Source organism: Heterodontus francisci, chromosome 21 (assembly GCF_036365525.1).
Source record: "Heterodontus francisci isolate sHetFra1 chromosome 21, sHetFra1.hap1, whole genome shotgun sequence".
Lineage (NCBI taxonomy): Eukaryota > Metazoa > Chordata > Chondrichthyes > Heterodontiformes > Heterodontidae > Heterodontus > Heterodontus francisci.
The window spans coordinates 22,905,859-22,924,145 of record NC_090391.1 but is presented as its reverse complement, the minus strand read 5'-3'; the positions used below and the strand labels follow the sequence as shown (position 1 = coordinate 22,924,145).

At 44.2% G+C, this 18,287-nt stretch overlaps 1 protein-coding gene across 1 annotated transcript; it reads left to right on the top strand.

Annotated features, from left to right (window-relative positions):
- Window positions 1–16,083: 16,083 nt before the first annotated feature.
- LOC137381058 (probable G-protein coupled receptor 139) lies at window positions 16,084–17,520 on the top strand. Its single transcript, XM_068053450.1, has 2 exons — window positions 16,084–16,102; window positions 16,610–17,520. Exons 1-2 carry the CDS (start codon window positions 16,084–16,086, stop codon window positions 17,518–17,520), a joined length of 930 nt encoding a protein of 309 aa, XP_067909551.1.
- The last annotated feature ends 767 nt before the right edge of the window (window positions 17,521–18,287 follow it).

Below are 18,287 nucleotides of genomic sequence, written 5' to 3'. Positions count from 1 at the left end.
ACATGGCTTTGTGAAAGAGAAATCATGTTCGACAAATTTGCTGGAGTTCTTTGAGGATCTAACAAGCAGAGTTGATAAGGGGAACCGGTAGATGTAGTATATTTGGATTTACAGAGCGCATTCGATAAGGTGCCACATAAAAAATTATGACACAATTTAGGAGCTCACAGTAGTGAGGGTAATGTATTAGCATGGAATAAGGATTGGGCAACTCACAGAAGGCAGAGAGTCGGGGTGAATGAGTCTTTTCCACGTCAGAAAGATGTAACTAGTGGAGTGCCACAAGGATCAGTTCTACGGCCTCAATTATTTACTATCTATATTCATGACTTGGAGGAAGGGGCAGAGCATTGTTATATCCATATTTGCAAACGATACACCAATAAGTGGAAGGGCATGTTGTGAAGAGGGGATAAGGAATCTGAAAGGGGATATAGATAGGTTGAGTGAGTGGGCAAAAACTTAACAGATGGAGTGTAATGTAGAAACGTGTGAGGCCGTGCACTTTTGCTGGCAAATCTAAAGGCAGACTATTATTTAAATTGAGATAGACTCCAAAAAAGTGCAGCACAGAGGAATCTTGGTGTTCTTGTGCATGAAACACAAAAAGTAATCGTGCCTGTGCAGCAAGGAACTAAGAAGGCAAATAGAATACTGGCTTTTATTGCAAGGGGGTTGGAGTTTAAAATAGGGAAGTCTTGTTACAACTGTACAGGGTGTTGGTGAGGTCGCACCTGGAGTACTGTGTACAGTTTTGGTCCCCATATTTAAGAAAGGATATTTTGGCATTGGAGGCTGTTCAAAAGAGATTCGCCAGGCTGATTCCTGGGATGAGGGGTTGACTTATCAAGAACGGCTAAGCAGGTTATGCATTTATTCATGAGAGTTTAGAAGAATGAGGGGTGATCTTATTGAAATGTACAAGATTCTGAGGGGGCTTGACAGGATACATGTTGAGAAGATGTTTCCACTAGTGGAGGAGTCTTGATCTCGGGGACATAGTTACAGAATAAGGGGACATTCATTTAAAACTGAGATGAAATGCAATTTCTTCTCTCAGAGGGTAATGAATGTTTGGAATCCTCTACGCCAGAGAGTTGTGGAGGCTAGATCTCTGAAAGTATTTAAAGAGGAGGTCGATAGATTTTTGAAATCTCGGCCATTTGAGGGCTCTGAGGAGATGGCATAAAAGAGGAGTTGAGGTCTGGGACAGATCAGTCATGGTCATATTAAATAGGAGGGCAGGCATGAGGGACCGCACGACCTACTCCTGTGCCTATTTTCCATATTCCTATGTTCAGTCGCTCAAACTAATGCAGCCCTTCAAACTAATGCAGCCGCTGAAACTACTGCAGGGCCTCACACTACTGCCGCCGTTCAATCTAGCATAGACCTTCAAACCAAACCAACCCCTCAAACTAATACGGCCCCTCAAACTAACACAGACCCTCAAACGAACACAACCCTTCAAATTTATGAAATAAAAAGAAGAAATGCTGGAACCACTCAGCAGGTCTGGCAGCATCTGTGGAAAGAGAAGCAGAGTTAACGTTTCAGGTCAGTGACCCTTCTTCGGAACTAACAAGTATTAGTATTTGCAGCACAGTGGCGCAGTGGTTAGCACCGCAGCCTCACAGCTCCAGGGACCCGAGTTCGATTCCGGGTACTGCCTGTGTGGAGTTTGCTTGTTCTCCCTGTGTCTGCGTGGGTTTTCTCCAGGTGCTCCGGTTTCCTCCCACAAGCCAAAAAAAGACTTGCAGGTTGATAGGTAAATTGGCCATTATAAATTGTCACTAGTATAGGTAGGTGGTAGGGAAACATAGGGACAGGTGGGGATGTTTGGTAGGAATATGGGATTAGTGTAGGATTAATATAAATGGGTGGTTGATGGTCGGCACAGACTCGGTGGGCCGAAGGGACTGTTTCAGTGCTGTATCTCTAATCTAAACTAATTAAAAAAAATGTCACAGGTTATAAGCAAGTGAAGTGGGGGTGGGTCTAGAGATAACAAAGGAGAAGGTGCAGATTGGACAAGGCCATATAGCTGACCAAAAGGACATGGAGCAAAGGCAAACAATATGTTAATGGTGTGTTGAAAGTCAAAGCATTAGAACAGAATAGGTGTTAACGGTCTGAATATTGAACAGCAGCAAGTGCAAAGATGAAAAATATAAGTGGGTAATCAAACTGAACAAACTAAGATGAAATGAAATAAATGCAAAAAATGGTTGTAAAAAATCTAAAAAAGAAAAAAAGAAATCAAAAGAAAAAACAACTAAAAATGAAAGTAAAATGGGGGGCTGTCGTACTCTGAAATTATTGAACTCAATATTCAGTCTGGCAGGCTGTAGTGTGCTTAATCGATAGATGAGATGCTGTTCCTCGAGCTTGCGTTGATGTTCACTTGAACACTGCAGCAATCCCAGGACAGAGATGTGAGCATGAGAGCAGGGGGGAAGTGTTGCAATGGCAAGCAACCGGAAGCTCAGGGTCCTGCTTGTGAACCGAGTGGAGGTGTTCCGCAAAACGGTCACCCAGTCTGCGCTTGGTCTCTCCAATGTAGAGGAGACGACATTGTGAGCAGTGAATACAGTATACTACATTGAAAGAAGTACAAGTAAATCGCTGCTTCACCTGAAAGGAGTGTTTGGGGCCTGGGATAGTGAAGAGAGAGGAGGTAAGTGGGCGGGTATTGCACCTCCTGCGATTTCAGGGGAAGGTGCCATGGAATGGGGACGACGTGGTGGGGGTAATGGAGGAGTGGACCAGGTTGTCGCGGAGGGAATGATCCCTTCGGAATGCTGAAAGGGGAAGGGAGGGGAAGATGCGTTTGGTAGTGGCATCAAGCTGGAGGTGGTAGAAATGGTGGAGGATGATCCTTTGGATATGGAGGCTGATGGGGTGGAAAATGAGGACAAGGGGAATCTTGTCATGGTTATGGGAGGGAGGGGAAGGGTTGAGGGCAGAGGTACGGGAAATGGGCCGGACACGGTTGAGGGCCCTGACAACAACATTGGGGGGGGGGGATCCTCGGTTGAGGAAAAAGGAGGTCCTACCAGAAGCTTCCCTCCCTTCCCTGTCAGCATTCCGAAGGGATCGTTCCCTCTGCGACACCCTGGTCCACTCCTCCATTACCCCCTCCACCTCGTCCCCATCCCATGGCACCTTTCCCTGCAATTGCAGGTGTAATACCTGCCCATTTACCTCCTCTCTGCTCACTATCCCAGGCCCTAAACACTCCTTTCAGGTGAAGCAGCGATTTACTTGTACTTCTTTCAATGTAGTATACTGTATTCACTGCTCACAATGTGGTCTCCTCTACATTGGGGAGGCCACGTGCAGACTGGGTGATGGTTTTGCGGAACACCTCCGCTCGGTCTGCAAGCAGGACCCTGAGCTTCCGGTTGCTTACCATTTCAACACTGCCCCCTGCTCTCATGCTCACATCTCTGTCCTGGGATTGCTGCAGTGTTCCAGTGAACATCATCTTAGTTTGCGCAGTTTGCTTACCCACTGTTATTTTTCATGTTTGCACTTGCTGCTGTTCAATATTCAGTCTGTTGACACCTATTCTGCACTAATGCGTTGTCTTTCAACACACCATTAACATATTGTTTGCCTTTGCTCCATGACCTTTTGGTCAGCTATGTGGCCTTGTGCAATCTACACCTTCTCCATTTTTACCTCTTGCCCTACCCCCATCTCACTGGCTTATAACCTGTGACATTTTTAATATTTGTCAGTTCCGAAGAAGGGTCACTGACCAGAAACGTTAACTCTGCTTCTCTTTCCACAGATGCTGCCAGACCTGCTGAGTGGTTCCTGCATTTCTTCTTTTTAATTCAGATTTCCTGCATCCGCAGTATTTTGCTTTTATTTTAGCCTTCACATTTATGGATGGAACTTTTACATTTAATGCATCTGGGAACTGAAAGCCAATGTGGATCAGTGAGGGCAAGAGAGAGGGATTTGGTGAGGCATGGACATGGACAACAGAGTTTTGGATCAGTTGGTATTGTTGGAAGGTGGAGACTGGGTAGCTGGTCAGGGAGAACTCGAGGAATGTAATGAGGAGGGGTCATAGTTCTAATTTTACTGGAGTCATTGAAATATATGCATTAACCAAGTCACCATCTGAAGTGAGATAGCAGTGAGAGAAATATGAATGGGGTACTTCTAATGTCTGTCCCCTGATATTACCCACAGTGCTAACTAGGCAAGCCTGAACATGACCCTTAACTGCACCGTGTCAGCAACTCAAACTTCGTATTTTACGTGGGAAACTGTACGAGCAGAGTGAGACAGCTCGGCTTGCGACCATAGATCAATGCCTACAGTGGAGAAATCAATGAGATGTAAAATTGCATCGCCTGTTTTGAACATGATCAAAAAACCATATGAAACCTGTAAATGAAACGTTTTATTATTGTGTGACATGTCAGGTAATAAACGAAGCTTTCAGCGTTCTTTCTGCTCGATGTCCTGGATTTTGAGATGTTTGCTTTTGAACCACCATATTATTTACATCGAATCAAAGCTGCTGATATAATGTGTTTGTTCAGGTGGTTGTATCTAATTGGAATGATCAGGGGTATAACCATGTCAGTGGAGACTGTTCTGCTGTATAAATGAGGGCCCATTGGAATGGATCAGCTCAGAGTGGCTGCCGGAGCAGCAGATGTTGCTGCTTCTCACAGACATGGGACGTGCAATCATTGATCAGATAGAATACATCTATATTCCTGTTCTTGCAGCTGTTGGAATTCCTGGTAAGCTGTTATATCATCTGTCATTGGTGTCAAAAGGTGTTAACTTTGTTTTTGAACTCGGCATATTTTTCTCACTGTATGTTTTATAGAACCGTTGTTCTCTTCCAGCGGTTCAATGATGGAACGTCCTCGGTCTCTAATCTTTCAATTTTCTAGAAGCTGTACTCTTTCTGTAATCATGTCTGTTTATCCAACCATGATAATGTCACAGCATTGTCTTCTGCTCTGAATTTATTGGACACAGTTATTTTACCTCAGAGCAGGAATCGGACTGCCCCGATTGTCTGTTTGATGTTGTGGAACTAACCTGTCCTGGAACGTTGTTATGAATCTGGTTTCAGGGATTGATAATGAGACAACTACTGGAGTCAGTGTTGCAAGGAGACACTATAATGTACTTCCCTCCACATTTCCTTTTCTGTTTCACTGTGGATTAAATCAGAAAGACTAGGCGACATTGTAAGATTGAATGTATGTATGTGATCTTGTATCATTTTACACTGTATCTATTGGAATAATGAGTCCCTCTATTTATCTGGAGATTATAAACTGCAGCGGTGATGTTGGTGTTGTATGAATTGGACAAACCCACCATCTATCGCTGCACTTCATAATTCTAGTACACGTAGTGTTGGTCGGTGAAGCCGCACCTCCTCCCCTTGACCCAATTAAAATTCCGACCCGAACCCGTCTGAATGTGGAAAATGGTCAAGATTCATAATTCTGTACATGGGTATCCTTAGTGAAGCAATTTTTTGTCGGATTATCATTTCCAAGGGATGTGGCTGACTGCCCAGACATTCTGGAAACCACACATTGCTAGTTTGTAAATATTATTTGAAGTTTCTGCACGAGTTCAACAGTTGAGATAAGTCTCTTATATCTGGATTGACATGCAGCATTGTCCTATCTGCTTGCATTAGCTATCTCTTGACCGGTATGAAATCGCTCGATTGTCTCAGTGTCTACGCATGAATAACCTCATTTCATCTCCTAGTATGTTTCAAGAGTTAAGTTGAAAGTCTGATTGGTGCCTTGGATATGAAACTTTCTCCACTTCTGGCAATTTACCGTACATTACTTCACTGCACAATCGCCAGATCTGCAGATGTTGGCTCCCTTTAAGTTGAATAAATTCTAGCTAAAGGACTGGCTACAGGAGTTTCAATGATATTAATGATATGTGTCCGGAAGTGGCTTTCTATTATGTTTATTCAATGAATTGTAGATGAGGTGAACAGAGTAGCCAAACAGTTGGAGATATGTGTGATCTGGATAAACAAGAAGGTATTCACACAGCATTCATCCTCGAACAAAATAATTCTGCGAGTAAGATGATTAAACTTGGGCTCATGAACAGAATGCAGGCGCATGGTATTAGTATTTAAGTGAACGAGAAAGGATAACTGAGAAGGTGAGAAAGAGAGGGAACAGAGATTGTGAAAGAAGCATTAAACAGACAGTGGACGAAAACTAGAGGGAGTGGTCGAGGCAATAAAGGACAGAAAGAGGGTGGTAGCATGTAAATAATTCCTCAGAATGAGCTGACAAAACTTTCTGTAGAATTGGGAAGAGGAAATATGAGTTGAATATGTTATTAGGATGTTGCCAGATTGTGTGAGCTTACCTCTAATGGTCGAGTGCATTTATCACTCTCTGGCCCTCGGGCTATTCAGCTGAATATTGCTTTTTTGGAACGTACTGACTGAATAAATGCACTTGCAGATTAGAATGCGAGATTTATTTGTTCAAAATGAATTACATACGTATGAAAGATGAGAAATAGAAGCTGGAGCAGTCCATGCAGCACCTCCAACCTACTCCAGCATTTAACAAAATCAGGGCTCATTTACCAAGTGCAGTATCTATTGATCCCAGTCTTGAATATAAACAACAACGGAGCACCCACAGCTCTCTGGGTAAAGATTTCTCAAGGATTCGAAGCCCTCTGAGTGATGATGTTTCCCCTTATTTCAGTATGAAATGACCGACGCCTAATCCTGAGACTATGCCCCAGCCAAGGAGAAGCAACCCCTCATCTACCTTGTCAAGCAAACTGAGAATGCTGTAAGTTTCATTGAGATCACCTCTCATTCTTTTAAGCTACAGAGAATACGTGGGTACTCTCTCAATCTCCTTGTTAGACAATCCTCTTCAGAAAGGAATCAGTCTAGTGAACGTTCGTTGCACTCCCTCCAAGGCAAGTATGTCCTTCCTTAGCTACAGAGATCAAAACTGTAGATAGTACACAGATTGTGGGTTCATCAAAACCCTGTATGATTGCAGCATTTAAATGTCCATTGTAAAAGGTCATTAATATCTTCAGGAATTTGTTGCATTCTTCCACTGTGGTAACTGTACTTTCAATGTGGATGTGTCTTTATATTTCGAATTTGTGCTTCTGCTTCCCAAGACCATGTCGATTATGGAATTGATGATTAACAGTGACCCCAATGCCAATTATTGGGAAATATCACTGCTCCCCTGCCAATCAGAGTAAGGAACCTCCCCACTGTTGCCTGTTTCTGCAGCCAGCTTGCTGTCCATTCTGCTGCTTGTCCCCTAATTCCATTTGCGCTATGAATATTCATGAGTCTGCTTATGGTATCCTATGGTATCCAATGTGTTCCTTCTACTTCAGTGGTCTTCACAACGATTTCCGGTATTATTCAAATAATTTAATGTGGCTTTTCCTTTTGTAATATGTGGTGACTGCTCTATCTTAATTATGTTTGTCTGGATGTTTATTCATTTTTCAGTTACAGCTATCAATACGAATTCCATCATCACAGAATCACAAAATTACAGAATCATTACAGTACAGAAGGAGTCCATTCGGTCCATCGTGCCCGAACCGGCTTTCTGAAAGAACAAGACCCTCAATTCCATTACCCTGCCTTTTCCCCAAAACCCTGCACGTTAGAACATAGAACAGTACAGCCCCGAACAGGCCCTTCGGCCGACGATGTTGTGCAGAACCTTTAACCTACTCTAAGATCAAACTAACTACCTACCCTTCATTCTACTATCACCCATGTACCTATCAAAGAGTCGCTAAAATGCCCCTAATGTATCTGCTTCTAGTACCACCGCTGGCAGTGCATTCCACGCACCCACCACTCTCTGTGTAAAGAACTTACCTCTGACATCTCCCCTAAAATTACTTCCAATCACCTTAAAATTATGTTCCCTGGTGAGAGCCCTTTCCACCCTGGGAGAAAGTCTCTGGCTATCCACTCTATCTATGCCTCTCATCATCTTGTACCCCTCTATCAAGTCACCTCTCATCCTTCTTCGCTCCAATGAGAAAAGCCCTAGCTCCCTCAATCTTTCTTCGTAGGACATGCCCTCCAGTCCAGGCAGCATCCTGGTAAATCTCCTCTGCACCCTCTCTAAAGCTTTCACATCCTTCCTATAATGAGGCGACCGGAACTGAACACAAATATTCCAAGTGTGCTCGAACCAGGGCCTGATAGAGCTGCAGCATAACCTCACAGCTCTTAAACTCAATCCCCCTGTTAATGAAAGCCAACACACCATACGCCTTCTTAACAACCCTATCAACTTGGGTGGCAATTCTGAGCGATATATGGACATGGACCCCGAGATCCCTCTGTTCCTCCACACTACCAAGAATCCTGTCTTTAAGCCGATATTCCGCATTCAAATTCGACCTTCCAAAATGAATCACTTCACACTTTTCCAGGTTGAACTCCATCTGCCAGTTCTCAGCCCAGCTCTGCATGCTGTCAATGTCCCGTTGCAACCTGAAACAACCTTCCACACTATCCACAACTCCAGCTACCTTCGTGTCATCGGCAAACTTGCTAACACAGCCTTCCACTTCCTCATCCAAGTCATTTATAAAAATCACAAAGAGCAGAGGTCCCAGAACAAATCTGTGTGGAACACCACTGCTCACCGAGCTCCAGGCTGAATACTTTCCATCTAGTACCACCCTCTGACTTCTATGGGCCAGCCAATTTTGTATCCAGACAGCCAACTTTCCCTGAATCCCATGCCTCCTTAATTTCTGAATGAGCCTACCATGGGGAACCTTATCAAACGCCTTGCTAAAATCCATATCCACCACATCCACTGCTCTTCCTTCATCAATGTGTTTTGTCACATCCTCAAAGAATTCAATGAGGCTTGTGAGGCATGACCTGCCCCTTACAAAGCCATGCTGACTGTCTTTAATCAAACTATGATTTGCCAAATAATCATAAATCCTGTCTCTCAGAATCCTCTCCAATAAGGTGCCCACTACCGACGTAAGACTGACTGGTCTATAATTCCCAGGGTTATCCCTATTCCCTTTCTTGAACAGGGGAACAACATTTGCCACCCTCCAATCATCCGGTACTACACCAGTGGACAGTTCTCACTTTTCATACGGCTGTCTAATTCCCTTTTGAGTGCTTCAATTGAACCTGCTTCCACCACCCTCCATCAGTGCATTCCAGACCTTAACCACTCGATGCGTGAAAAGAAAAGTTTTCTGCATGTCGCTTTTGCTTCCTTAACAAATACTTTAAATCTGTGCCCTCCCGTTCTCGATCCTTTCACGAGCGGGAACAGTTTGCCTCTATATAGTGTGTCCTGACCCTTCATGAATTGAAAACCTTCGTCAAGTCACCTCTCAGCCTTGTCTTCTCGAAGGAAAACAGTCCTAACTTCTCCAATCTATCTTCATAAGTTAAATTCCTCATCGCTGGAACCGCTCTGGTGAATCTTTCATGTACTCTCTCCAATGCCCTCACGTTTTTCTTCAAGTGTGGCGCTTAGACCTGGACGTAATACTCCAGCTGAGGCCGAGCTATTGTCTTATACAAGTTCAACATTAGTTCCTTGCTCTTGTTCTCTATGCCCCTATTAATAAAGTCTGCTTTCTGAACCGCTCTCTCAACCTGTCCGATCAACCTCGTTGACACATATACACGTAGGTTCCTCTGCTCGAGCACACCCTTTAGCATTATACCCTTTATTGTATATCGTCTCTCCATGTTCTTCCTACCAAAATGAATCACTTTACATTTCTCTGCATTGAACATCATCTGTCACCTGTCTGCCCATTGAACTAACTTGCTCATCTCCTTTCGAAGTTCCACACTATCCTCCTTACAGGTCACAATGCTTCCAAGTTTCGTACGATCGGCAAACTTTGAAATAGTGTCCTGTACACCAAGGTCTAGGCCTTTACTATCTGTCATGAAATGCAAGGGTCCCATCATTGATCCCTGAGAAACTCAACTGCACACCTTCCTCCAATCAAAAAACATCAATTAACCTCTACTCTTTGTTTCCTGTCACTCGGCCAATTTCGTATCTGTGTTGCTACTTTCCCTTTTATTCCACGAGCTACATGTGTACTCACAGTTCTGCTGTGTGGCATTGTATCAAACGTCTTTTGAAAGTTCATTTTCACCACATCAACAGCATTGCCTTCATCAACCGTCAATGTTATCTCCTCAGGAAAACTCCATCAACTTAGATAAACATGATTTTCCTTAACGAAATGCATGCTGGCTTTCTTTAATTAATTCACGTTGCCCATGTGGCAATTAATGTTGTCCCTAATTATTTTTTCTAAAGGTTTTCCCACCACCGAAGTTAAACTGACTGGGCTGTAGTTGCTGCGTTGATCTTTCCACCGTTTTTTGAAAAAATGTGTAAGGTTTGCAATTTTCCAGTCCTCTGGAACCACCACTGAGTCGAAGGAAGACAGAAAAATGATGGCCAGTGCCTCTGCGAATTCCACCATCACTTCCCTTGGTATTGTTGGATGCATCTCATCCGCCCCTGGTGCTTTGCCCACTTTGGGTAAAGAAACCCTTCCTAATATTTCTTCTTTAACAATTGTAAACCTCTCTAGTGTCTGACTTACCTCCTATATCAACATTGCCTGGGTTGCATCTTCTTCCTTGGTAAAAGGTTAATACCTCAAATGTGCCCTCTGACACCATGGTCAAATCCACTTTCTGGTCCCTAATCGGTCCCACCCCTCTTTGTACCAACCTTTTACTATTTATTTGCCTATAGAAAACTTTGGGAATTCCTTTAATGCTAACTTTCAGTCTCTTTTCATGCTCCCTCTTTGCTTCCCTTATTTGCTTTTTCACGTCCTCTCAGGACCTTCTATCTTCAGCCTGGTTCTCAATAGTACTTTCTACCTGGCATCTGCCATGAGCATGTTTTCTTCTTTAACTTAATTGCTAACTCTTTTGTGATCCAGGGAGCTCTGGATTTGTTTGCTTTACGTTTCCGTTCGAGGGAACATACCTTGACTGTTCCCCAACTATCTCTTCTTTGAAGGTAGCCCATTGTTCATCTACCCGTTTTCCTGCCAGCTTTTGACACCAATTTATTCGCCACAGCTCCATTCCTACCACAGTGAATTTAGCCTTCACCCAGTTAATTATTCTTAACTTGGATTGTTCTTTTTCCTTTTCCATAGTCAGCCTAAACCTTATGATACAACGATTACTGTCCCCTAAATGCCCTCCTTGATCCACTTGGCCCACCTCATTTCCAAGTACCAGGTCTAGCAGTGCCTCCTTTCTCGTTGGACTCGCAGCATATTGTTGCAGAAATATTTCCTGAACACACTCTAGGAACTCTTGTCCCTCGCTGCCCTTTAAGCTACTGCCATCCCAGTATATGGTTGGATAATAAACGTCCCCCAGTATAACTACCCGATATGTTTTGCACCTTTCTGTAATTTATTTGCAAATTTGTTCCTCTTCATCCTTCTCACAAGCTGGTGCTTTTTAGACAAAAACCGAGCAATGGAACCGCACCTTTTCATTCCTCAGCTCTAGTCTAATTGATTTTATCTCGAACCCTCTTGGCATCATGTTTCTACAGCACTGCAATGCTCTTCTTAATCTATGCTGCCACCTTCCCACTTTTTTCCTTTTGCTATCTTTCCTGAGCAACTTGCATCCAGGAATATTTATCATCCAATCCCGCCCTTCTTTGAGCCAGGTCTCTGTTGCAGCCACAACGTCATATTTCCACATGGAGATCTGCGCCTGTATCGTACCAGTCTTATTAACCACTCTCCATGCCTTCACATATATATATATACATTAACCATGACTGGCAACGTTTGCTTTCCCTCTTAATCTGACCACACCGAATATTTCCTACTGTTGGGTTATCTTTCTCCCCCAGCATTCTATGCACCTTCGTATTCATCTCTGATACTTGTTCCTGTTTCCCACACCGCAGCAGATTTGCCATTTTTGCTTCTTTCCAATCTGAGCACACTCGCAGGTTCCCATGCCTCTGACAATTTCGTTTAAACCCTCCCCAAAAGCACTAGCAAATCTCCCTGTGAGGATATTCATCCCAGTCCTGCTGAGATGCAACCCCTCCATCGTGGACAAGTCCCACTTGCCCCAGATACGGTCTTAATGTCTCAGAAATCTGTTGCTCTCCCTCCTACACCAGTTCTTCAGCCATGTGTTCAACACTCAGTTCTCCTATTCTTGCGCTCACTTACACGTGGGACTGGGAGTAATTTTGATATTACTGCATTTTTCGTCCTGATTTTTAATCTCATTTTAGCTCCCTAAAAATTGCTTGCAGGACCTCATCCCCCTTCTTACCTATGTAACTGGTACCGATGTGGACCACGACCTCGAGCTGTTCACCTTTCCCGGGAAGAATGTTCTGCAGCCGCTCCATGACATTCTTGACCCTGGCACCAGGAAAGAAACACACCATCCTGGAATCTTGTTCACTGCCGCAGAAACGCCTGTCTGTTCCCCTCACGAACGATTCACTACTGCTCTTTCACTCTTCCTCCTCCCTTCCTGTGCATCTGAGCCTCCTGTGGCGCCACAAATCTGGCTGTGACTGCAATCCTCTGAGGAAACATCACCCTCACCAATATCCAAAATGGGAAACCGACAAGCGAGAGCAAACCACCCTGGTGAACTCCTGCAGTACCTGCCTGGTCCTCTTTGTCTGCCTGGCGGTCACTCATTCCCTATTTGCCTGCATACTTCTGACCTGCGTTGAGACCACTCCCTGAACCTGCGATCCAAGTAGTCGTTCATTTCGTGGATGTACAACAGTGACTACAGTCTCCTTCGAGTTCCGAAAAATGGAACCTAAGCTTCTGCAACCGGTGATGCCTCCTGCTGATGTGTTCATCTAAGACCCGCGGTGCGTCCATGAGATCCCACATGCCACAGGTTGTACATTCCTCTCGGAAAAACTGCCCTGCCATACCTTAATTTTACAGACTTATTTATTATGAGTAGAATAGCTTACCCCGAATTCATCAAACAACTCCAACCACTGCACCAAAGCAGGAAATAAATACTAGATTATCTTCACTACCATTAAAAACATGTAAACTGGTTGAAATATCTTCGGATCATTCAATCTTCTGCTTGAAATATAAGAATCACATTAGCTGTCCGGAATTTCTCTCGCTCTATTCCATATTCAGATGATTATTAATGAACAGATAATTTTGACTCTGCTAATTCTTCCCTAGCTTTGTTAGTGTACGTGGTTGAAATCCATCTAAACCAAAGAGTTTATGCTCTATTTGAATGCTTTTGCACATATGATCCCAATTTCTAAGTTAACTAACCTGAAGTTTTACAATGAAATGATTCATTATAATTTGAATGTTCGGCTCCTCCCTTTAGAGACCTGTTTCCATTCTTCAGACTCTGAATAGTGATCTACATCTGTGCCAACCATCTCACTGCACACCAGAGTTCCTTCCAGCTGAGCTCATAGCTGCTCTGCACGGGTCCATTTACATTTATGACTATGTCACGCTGTCCCTCTCTGATTCAAATCCCGTAAACCTGAGATGTCCTTAAACTCACAATGGATGGGATCTGTCGTGACAGACACAATAAGGCCGTTTCCTTACCAGTTTCCTCCACCATCCTCTTCTAGGACATTTCGAGGACCCCATCTGGAACAGATTTGTTTCGTTTAAATTTCTCGTCATTCCCGCTCGATCTCCTCACTTCATCACTGGTTCTAGTCTGGGAATGGTAACCTCAAAGGATGTTGATCCTGACCATGTTGTAAGGTATTGACGTCTGGACCTCGAGTGCGAGCCTTGGCAAATTCCACCATCAAATGGTGTCGCTATGGGAGCTGTTCTGGTCCTAGATGTGCTGCTTTTATGGAGGAAACATAGTCCATCCTTTGTTTCAATCCTCCTCCAGTCCTCTCCATCACACATATTGTTTGCTAGTTTGATTGTGCTGACAGTGCTGTTGCTCCTACCTTCGTTTTACTTGAACTGGAACATTTCATCATCCCTGTTTCTAATTTCCACCCGTCCCTCGACTTCAAACATACCGTCTCTGACACTGCCCTTCCCTTCCTCGCTTTCCCCACCTCCATTTCAGGGGATTGGCTGCCCAACAATACGGACTATAATCTCAACTTCATCCACAGCTACCTTGATTATACATCCTCCAACTCTGTTTTCTGCGAAGATTCTGTTCCATTCTCTATGTTTCTCCTTCTCTGCTCCATCCCCTCCAATGATGCTAACTTTCACACTAGTGCTTCTGAAATGACTTTGTTTTTCCTCAGCCAAGGATTCGCCTTCACTGTGCTTAATAGGGCCCGAGACCATGTCCATCAAATTTCCCATCTTACTGCCTTCAGTCCATCCCCTCCCTTCCAGAACCAAGACAAGGTTTCCCTGTCCTCAACTTCCAACCTATCAAGCCTCCACATTCAACGCCTCATCCTCCAACATTTGTGCCACATCCAGCTCAGTCCATCAATACCGTATATGCTTCTCCCCTCCCTTTTCACCAGATCTTTGCGACCCCGTGTCGACTTCTCAATCACCCAACATCTGCTCACTTTTTAAGAGTACCCTTACTTGCAAGCACAGGGGCTGTAATACCTGCCCTCTCACCTCCTCCCGTTCCGATGCCTGAGGCATCAGCCCCTTCTTCCAGGCGGTTTTCTTGCACTTATTCTCGCATAGAAACTGTATTCGGTGTTCTCAAAGGAGACCCCTATACATCGGAAAAGACGCAAACACAGATTGAGTGATTACTTTTCTGAACATCTCCGTTCAGTCCACAATCATAACCCTGAGCTTCCAGTCACTTGCCACGTAAATCTTTCCATCCCATTCCCGTTATGATCTTGCTATCCTCGACCTCGTAATACAGTTTACTGATTCTCACCGAGGAACAACACCGGATTTTCTGATTAGGCATTTTATTGCCTGTCAGACCCAACACTGAGATTAAATGCTTCCACTGATAACCATCGCTCAAACATTCTCAGATGGCTTGTGCTTTTATGAAGGATGGCTATACCCGAGTCACTGGAAATGCAGGTTGTTTGGGGTTGCTGCTTGGGAAGGACCTCCCCTTCTGTAACAAAACTGGCAGGCTGATCCACACCACTGGGATCTACCCGCATCCGCCACCCCGCCTCCTCCAATTCCCTGTCACACTTCCGGGGCCATTGGAAGCATTTTTTTAAATAGATTTTTAATTCTCTCATCTTGCTCTGTTATTCTGTGTTTACAATTTACACCACATCTGGACCCATTCTCTGTTTCTTTAATTGTTCCATTTGCCATGCACTATCATCCCTTTATCAATGAATCACTCCTGTCCTCCACCCATTTATAGACGTTTCCCACTTCTCTTTCTTTCCCTCATACCCCACTTTTAAATGACTGTATAATTACTTGCAAACAGATTATCTCCAGTTTCTTCCATTTCTGAGGAAAACCGATCAGTTGAATGGGTAACGCTGTTTATTTCCCCACAGGCACTGTCTGACGTGGTGAATGTTCTCAGTATTTTCCTATTTAATCAGTTTTACTGCTGTTTCAATGTTTTGTTTCCACGACAATGGTTAAGCCTGGATATCAACAGGGGTGTGAGATATGTGGGAACAGGAGTTTCCGATTACTCACTCCACAGATGCCTCTTTTGTGCTTGTGGTATTCTCCTTGGTGAAATCAGCCAATTGATGGTCTTGGCTTCCAGTTCGTTATGAAGGAGTCTGGAGCAGATCTCATGACCAGAGCTGTCCAAATCCTTACCCCCGGTTCGGGGGTTCATTGTGCTACATTGGGGGATGGCCAAACACTAGATCTGCAGGAGGAGAAATTTCTAATCGCTGAGCTGCCAATTTCCTAGCCCAGAGAGGAGTCGGCTATTGTGCAGCATGGTCCGTGTAAAAGTAGGATCAGGGGAGTTGGAATTTATGATCCTCAACACCAGGATGAGTCTGCAATGCTGGGGAATGGGCCTAGATAGGGCGAGGGAGATGTTTGGTACAAGACACAATGGAAGGTCCGGTCCCAGGTAGTGGGGTCTGATTTCTTGCTGGGCTGCATTCCCGCGGTTTATTGAATCCTCTGGTTGGACAGGTCCATCCTGCACATCAACCCATGCTGTGACTTATTCAATTCAGAGCGAGTAGCTTGATAACAGAGTGGCGGATGATTCTGATTGCTAATCTCGAGTGTCTTTCGATGTGGCTTGGGTTATAAACGGGAAAACCTGGCGGCCAGAGTTGCATATGTAAAACAGATTACATGAGAGACTTCCAGGATCATGAAAATATTTAAATTGCCAACCCTCCTCCTGGGAGCAGTTCTCTTTCCGTCCCCTGTCCCGACTCCATTAAACCCGGAAGTTGGCGGGTCAGAGCGACATAGGGATTAGTGTTGACATTTAAAAAAAAAGACATATGACTTGTTTCAATCCCACCTGCTTTTGTTGCTAATATCCTGCCCTTTCTGTTTTTGTCAGATGCAGAGAATGTTTGATCAGTAATTTCCAGTCACTTTTCCCTGCTCTCTCTTACAGTTAATTTACTGGCGATTGTGATCCTCTCCCAGGGAAATTGCGGCCTCTCCACCTGCACCACTCGATACCTGGTGGCCATGGCAATGACGGACCTACTCTTCATTATCACTGGGGTCATACTGTGGCGGGTTGCTTTTTATTATTTCCTGGGATCTATCTTGGTCACCACCCCTGTCTGTATTGTTATCGCTGTCATGTTTCGTGCAGCTACCGAAGTTTCTGTATGGTTCACAGTTACTTTCACCTTTGATCGATTTATTGCCATTTGTTGCCAGAAGCTGAAGACAAAATATTGCACCGAGAAAACTGCGGTTGTGGTTCTCGCAACAACCTCGATTCTGCTTTGCGTAAAAAATGTCCCCTTCTACTTTGCATATGAACCTTTATGGATAATCGACACTATGCCATGGTTCTGTGCTTTAAAGTCAAGCTATTATACTGATCCTGGATGGGTGGGACTTGACTGGTTTGATACGGTTTTAACCCCATTGCTCCCATTCGCTCTAATTTTTTTGCTCAACGCGCTGACAGTAAGACACATTTTAGTGGCCAGTCGAGTCCGTAAGGCACTGAAGGGTCGGAGCAAGGGAGAGAATTGCAGTGACCCAGAGATGGAGAGCAGAAGAAAATCGATTATTTTACTTTTCACCATATCGGGCAGCTTTATGCTCCTCTGGTTGGTGTACGTTATACATTTCTTCTATTATATCATTACAGGATCAGATCCCCGGGATTACAGCGATTCTGAATATATGTTTCAAAGATTAAGTTATATGCTGCGGGCTTTTAGTTGCTGTACAAATACATTTATTTATGCAGTGACTCAATCCAAGTTCAGGGAGCAGATTAGAAATATGGTGAAATATCCAGTTACATCAATTATTCAATTAATGAATAAACTAAGCAACTGAGGGCAGCCCAGTGGCGGGTCCCATTTATTCCCTTCTATGAATGTACTATTGATCACCGAGGGGAAAAATGTGACCAACAGCTTTATAACACGAATACAACGACGGGGGATCGCACATGACAAAGAGCAGCAAGGTGACAGTCAAGGAGTGACAGACAGAAAATAGCCTACCGCGGGCGGGTTTGCAACACGCGACTTAAGAGTCACACCGACCCCGGCAAGTCAGCCGGGGTAACAGCAGACAGAGTCTCTCCTCCAGCTCCACTGGTTCTATTCTCAGTTCGTCACATCTACTTAGAAGGAAAAGCTTCTTAAAAATAAAATATGTTGGAAATCTTCCCGTGTAAGTTGATTATTAATTGTTTTATGTTTGGCGACACTTTTTTGAGTGCATCTCCCTCCCATTCCCTAGGCCGTTCATTGGCATCTCTCTCTCTGTCTTGTTATCCCCACCCCGTGAGTTAGATGGTGGTGTTGGCGGGTGTCCTTTGAGGATTCTCAAATTATGAGAATCAGTGAAGCAAGGAGCTCTAGGGGGTTGCAGGAATCGGAGGAGATTCCAAATATAAGGAGAGTTTAAGGGCCTGGAGAAGTTTGTGGAGATAGGGAGAGTTGTAGGGGCTGGAGGACGTTAAAGAGATGTGGAGGGTTTTAGGGACCGGGTGAGGTTTATGGAGGATTGGAAGCGTTCGAGAAGGAGGAAGACTTGGGATGGTTGTGAGGGCTGGAGAGGTTAACAGAGATATGGTGGGTGGTAGGGTTGGAGCA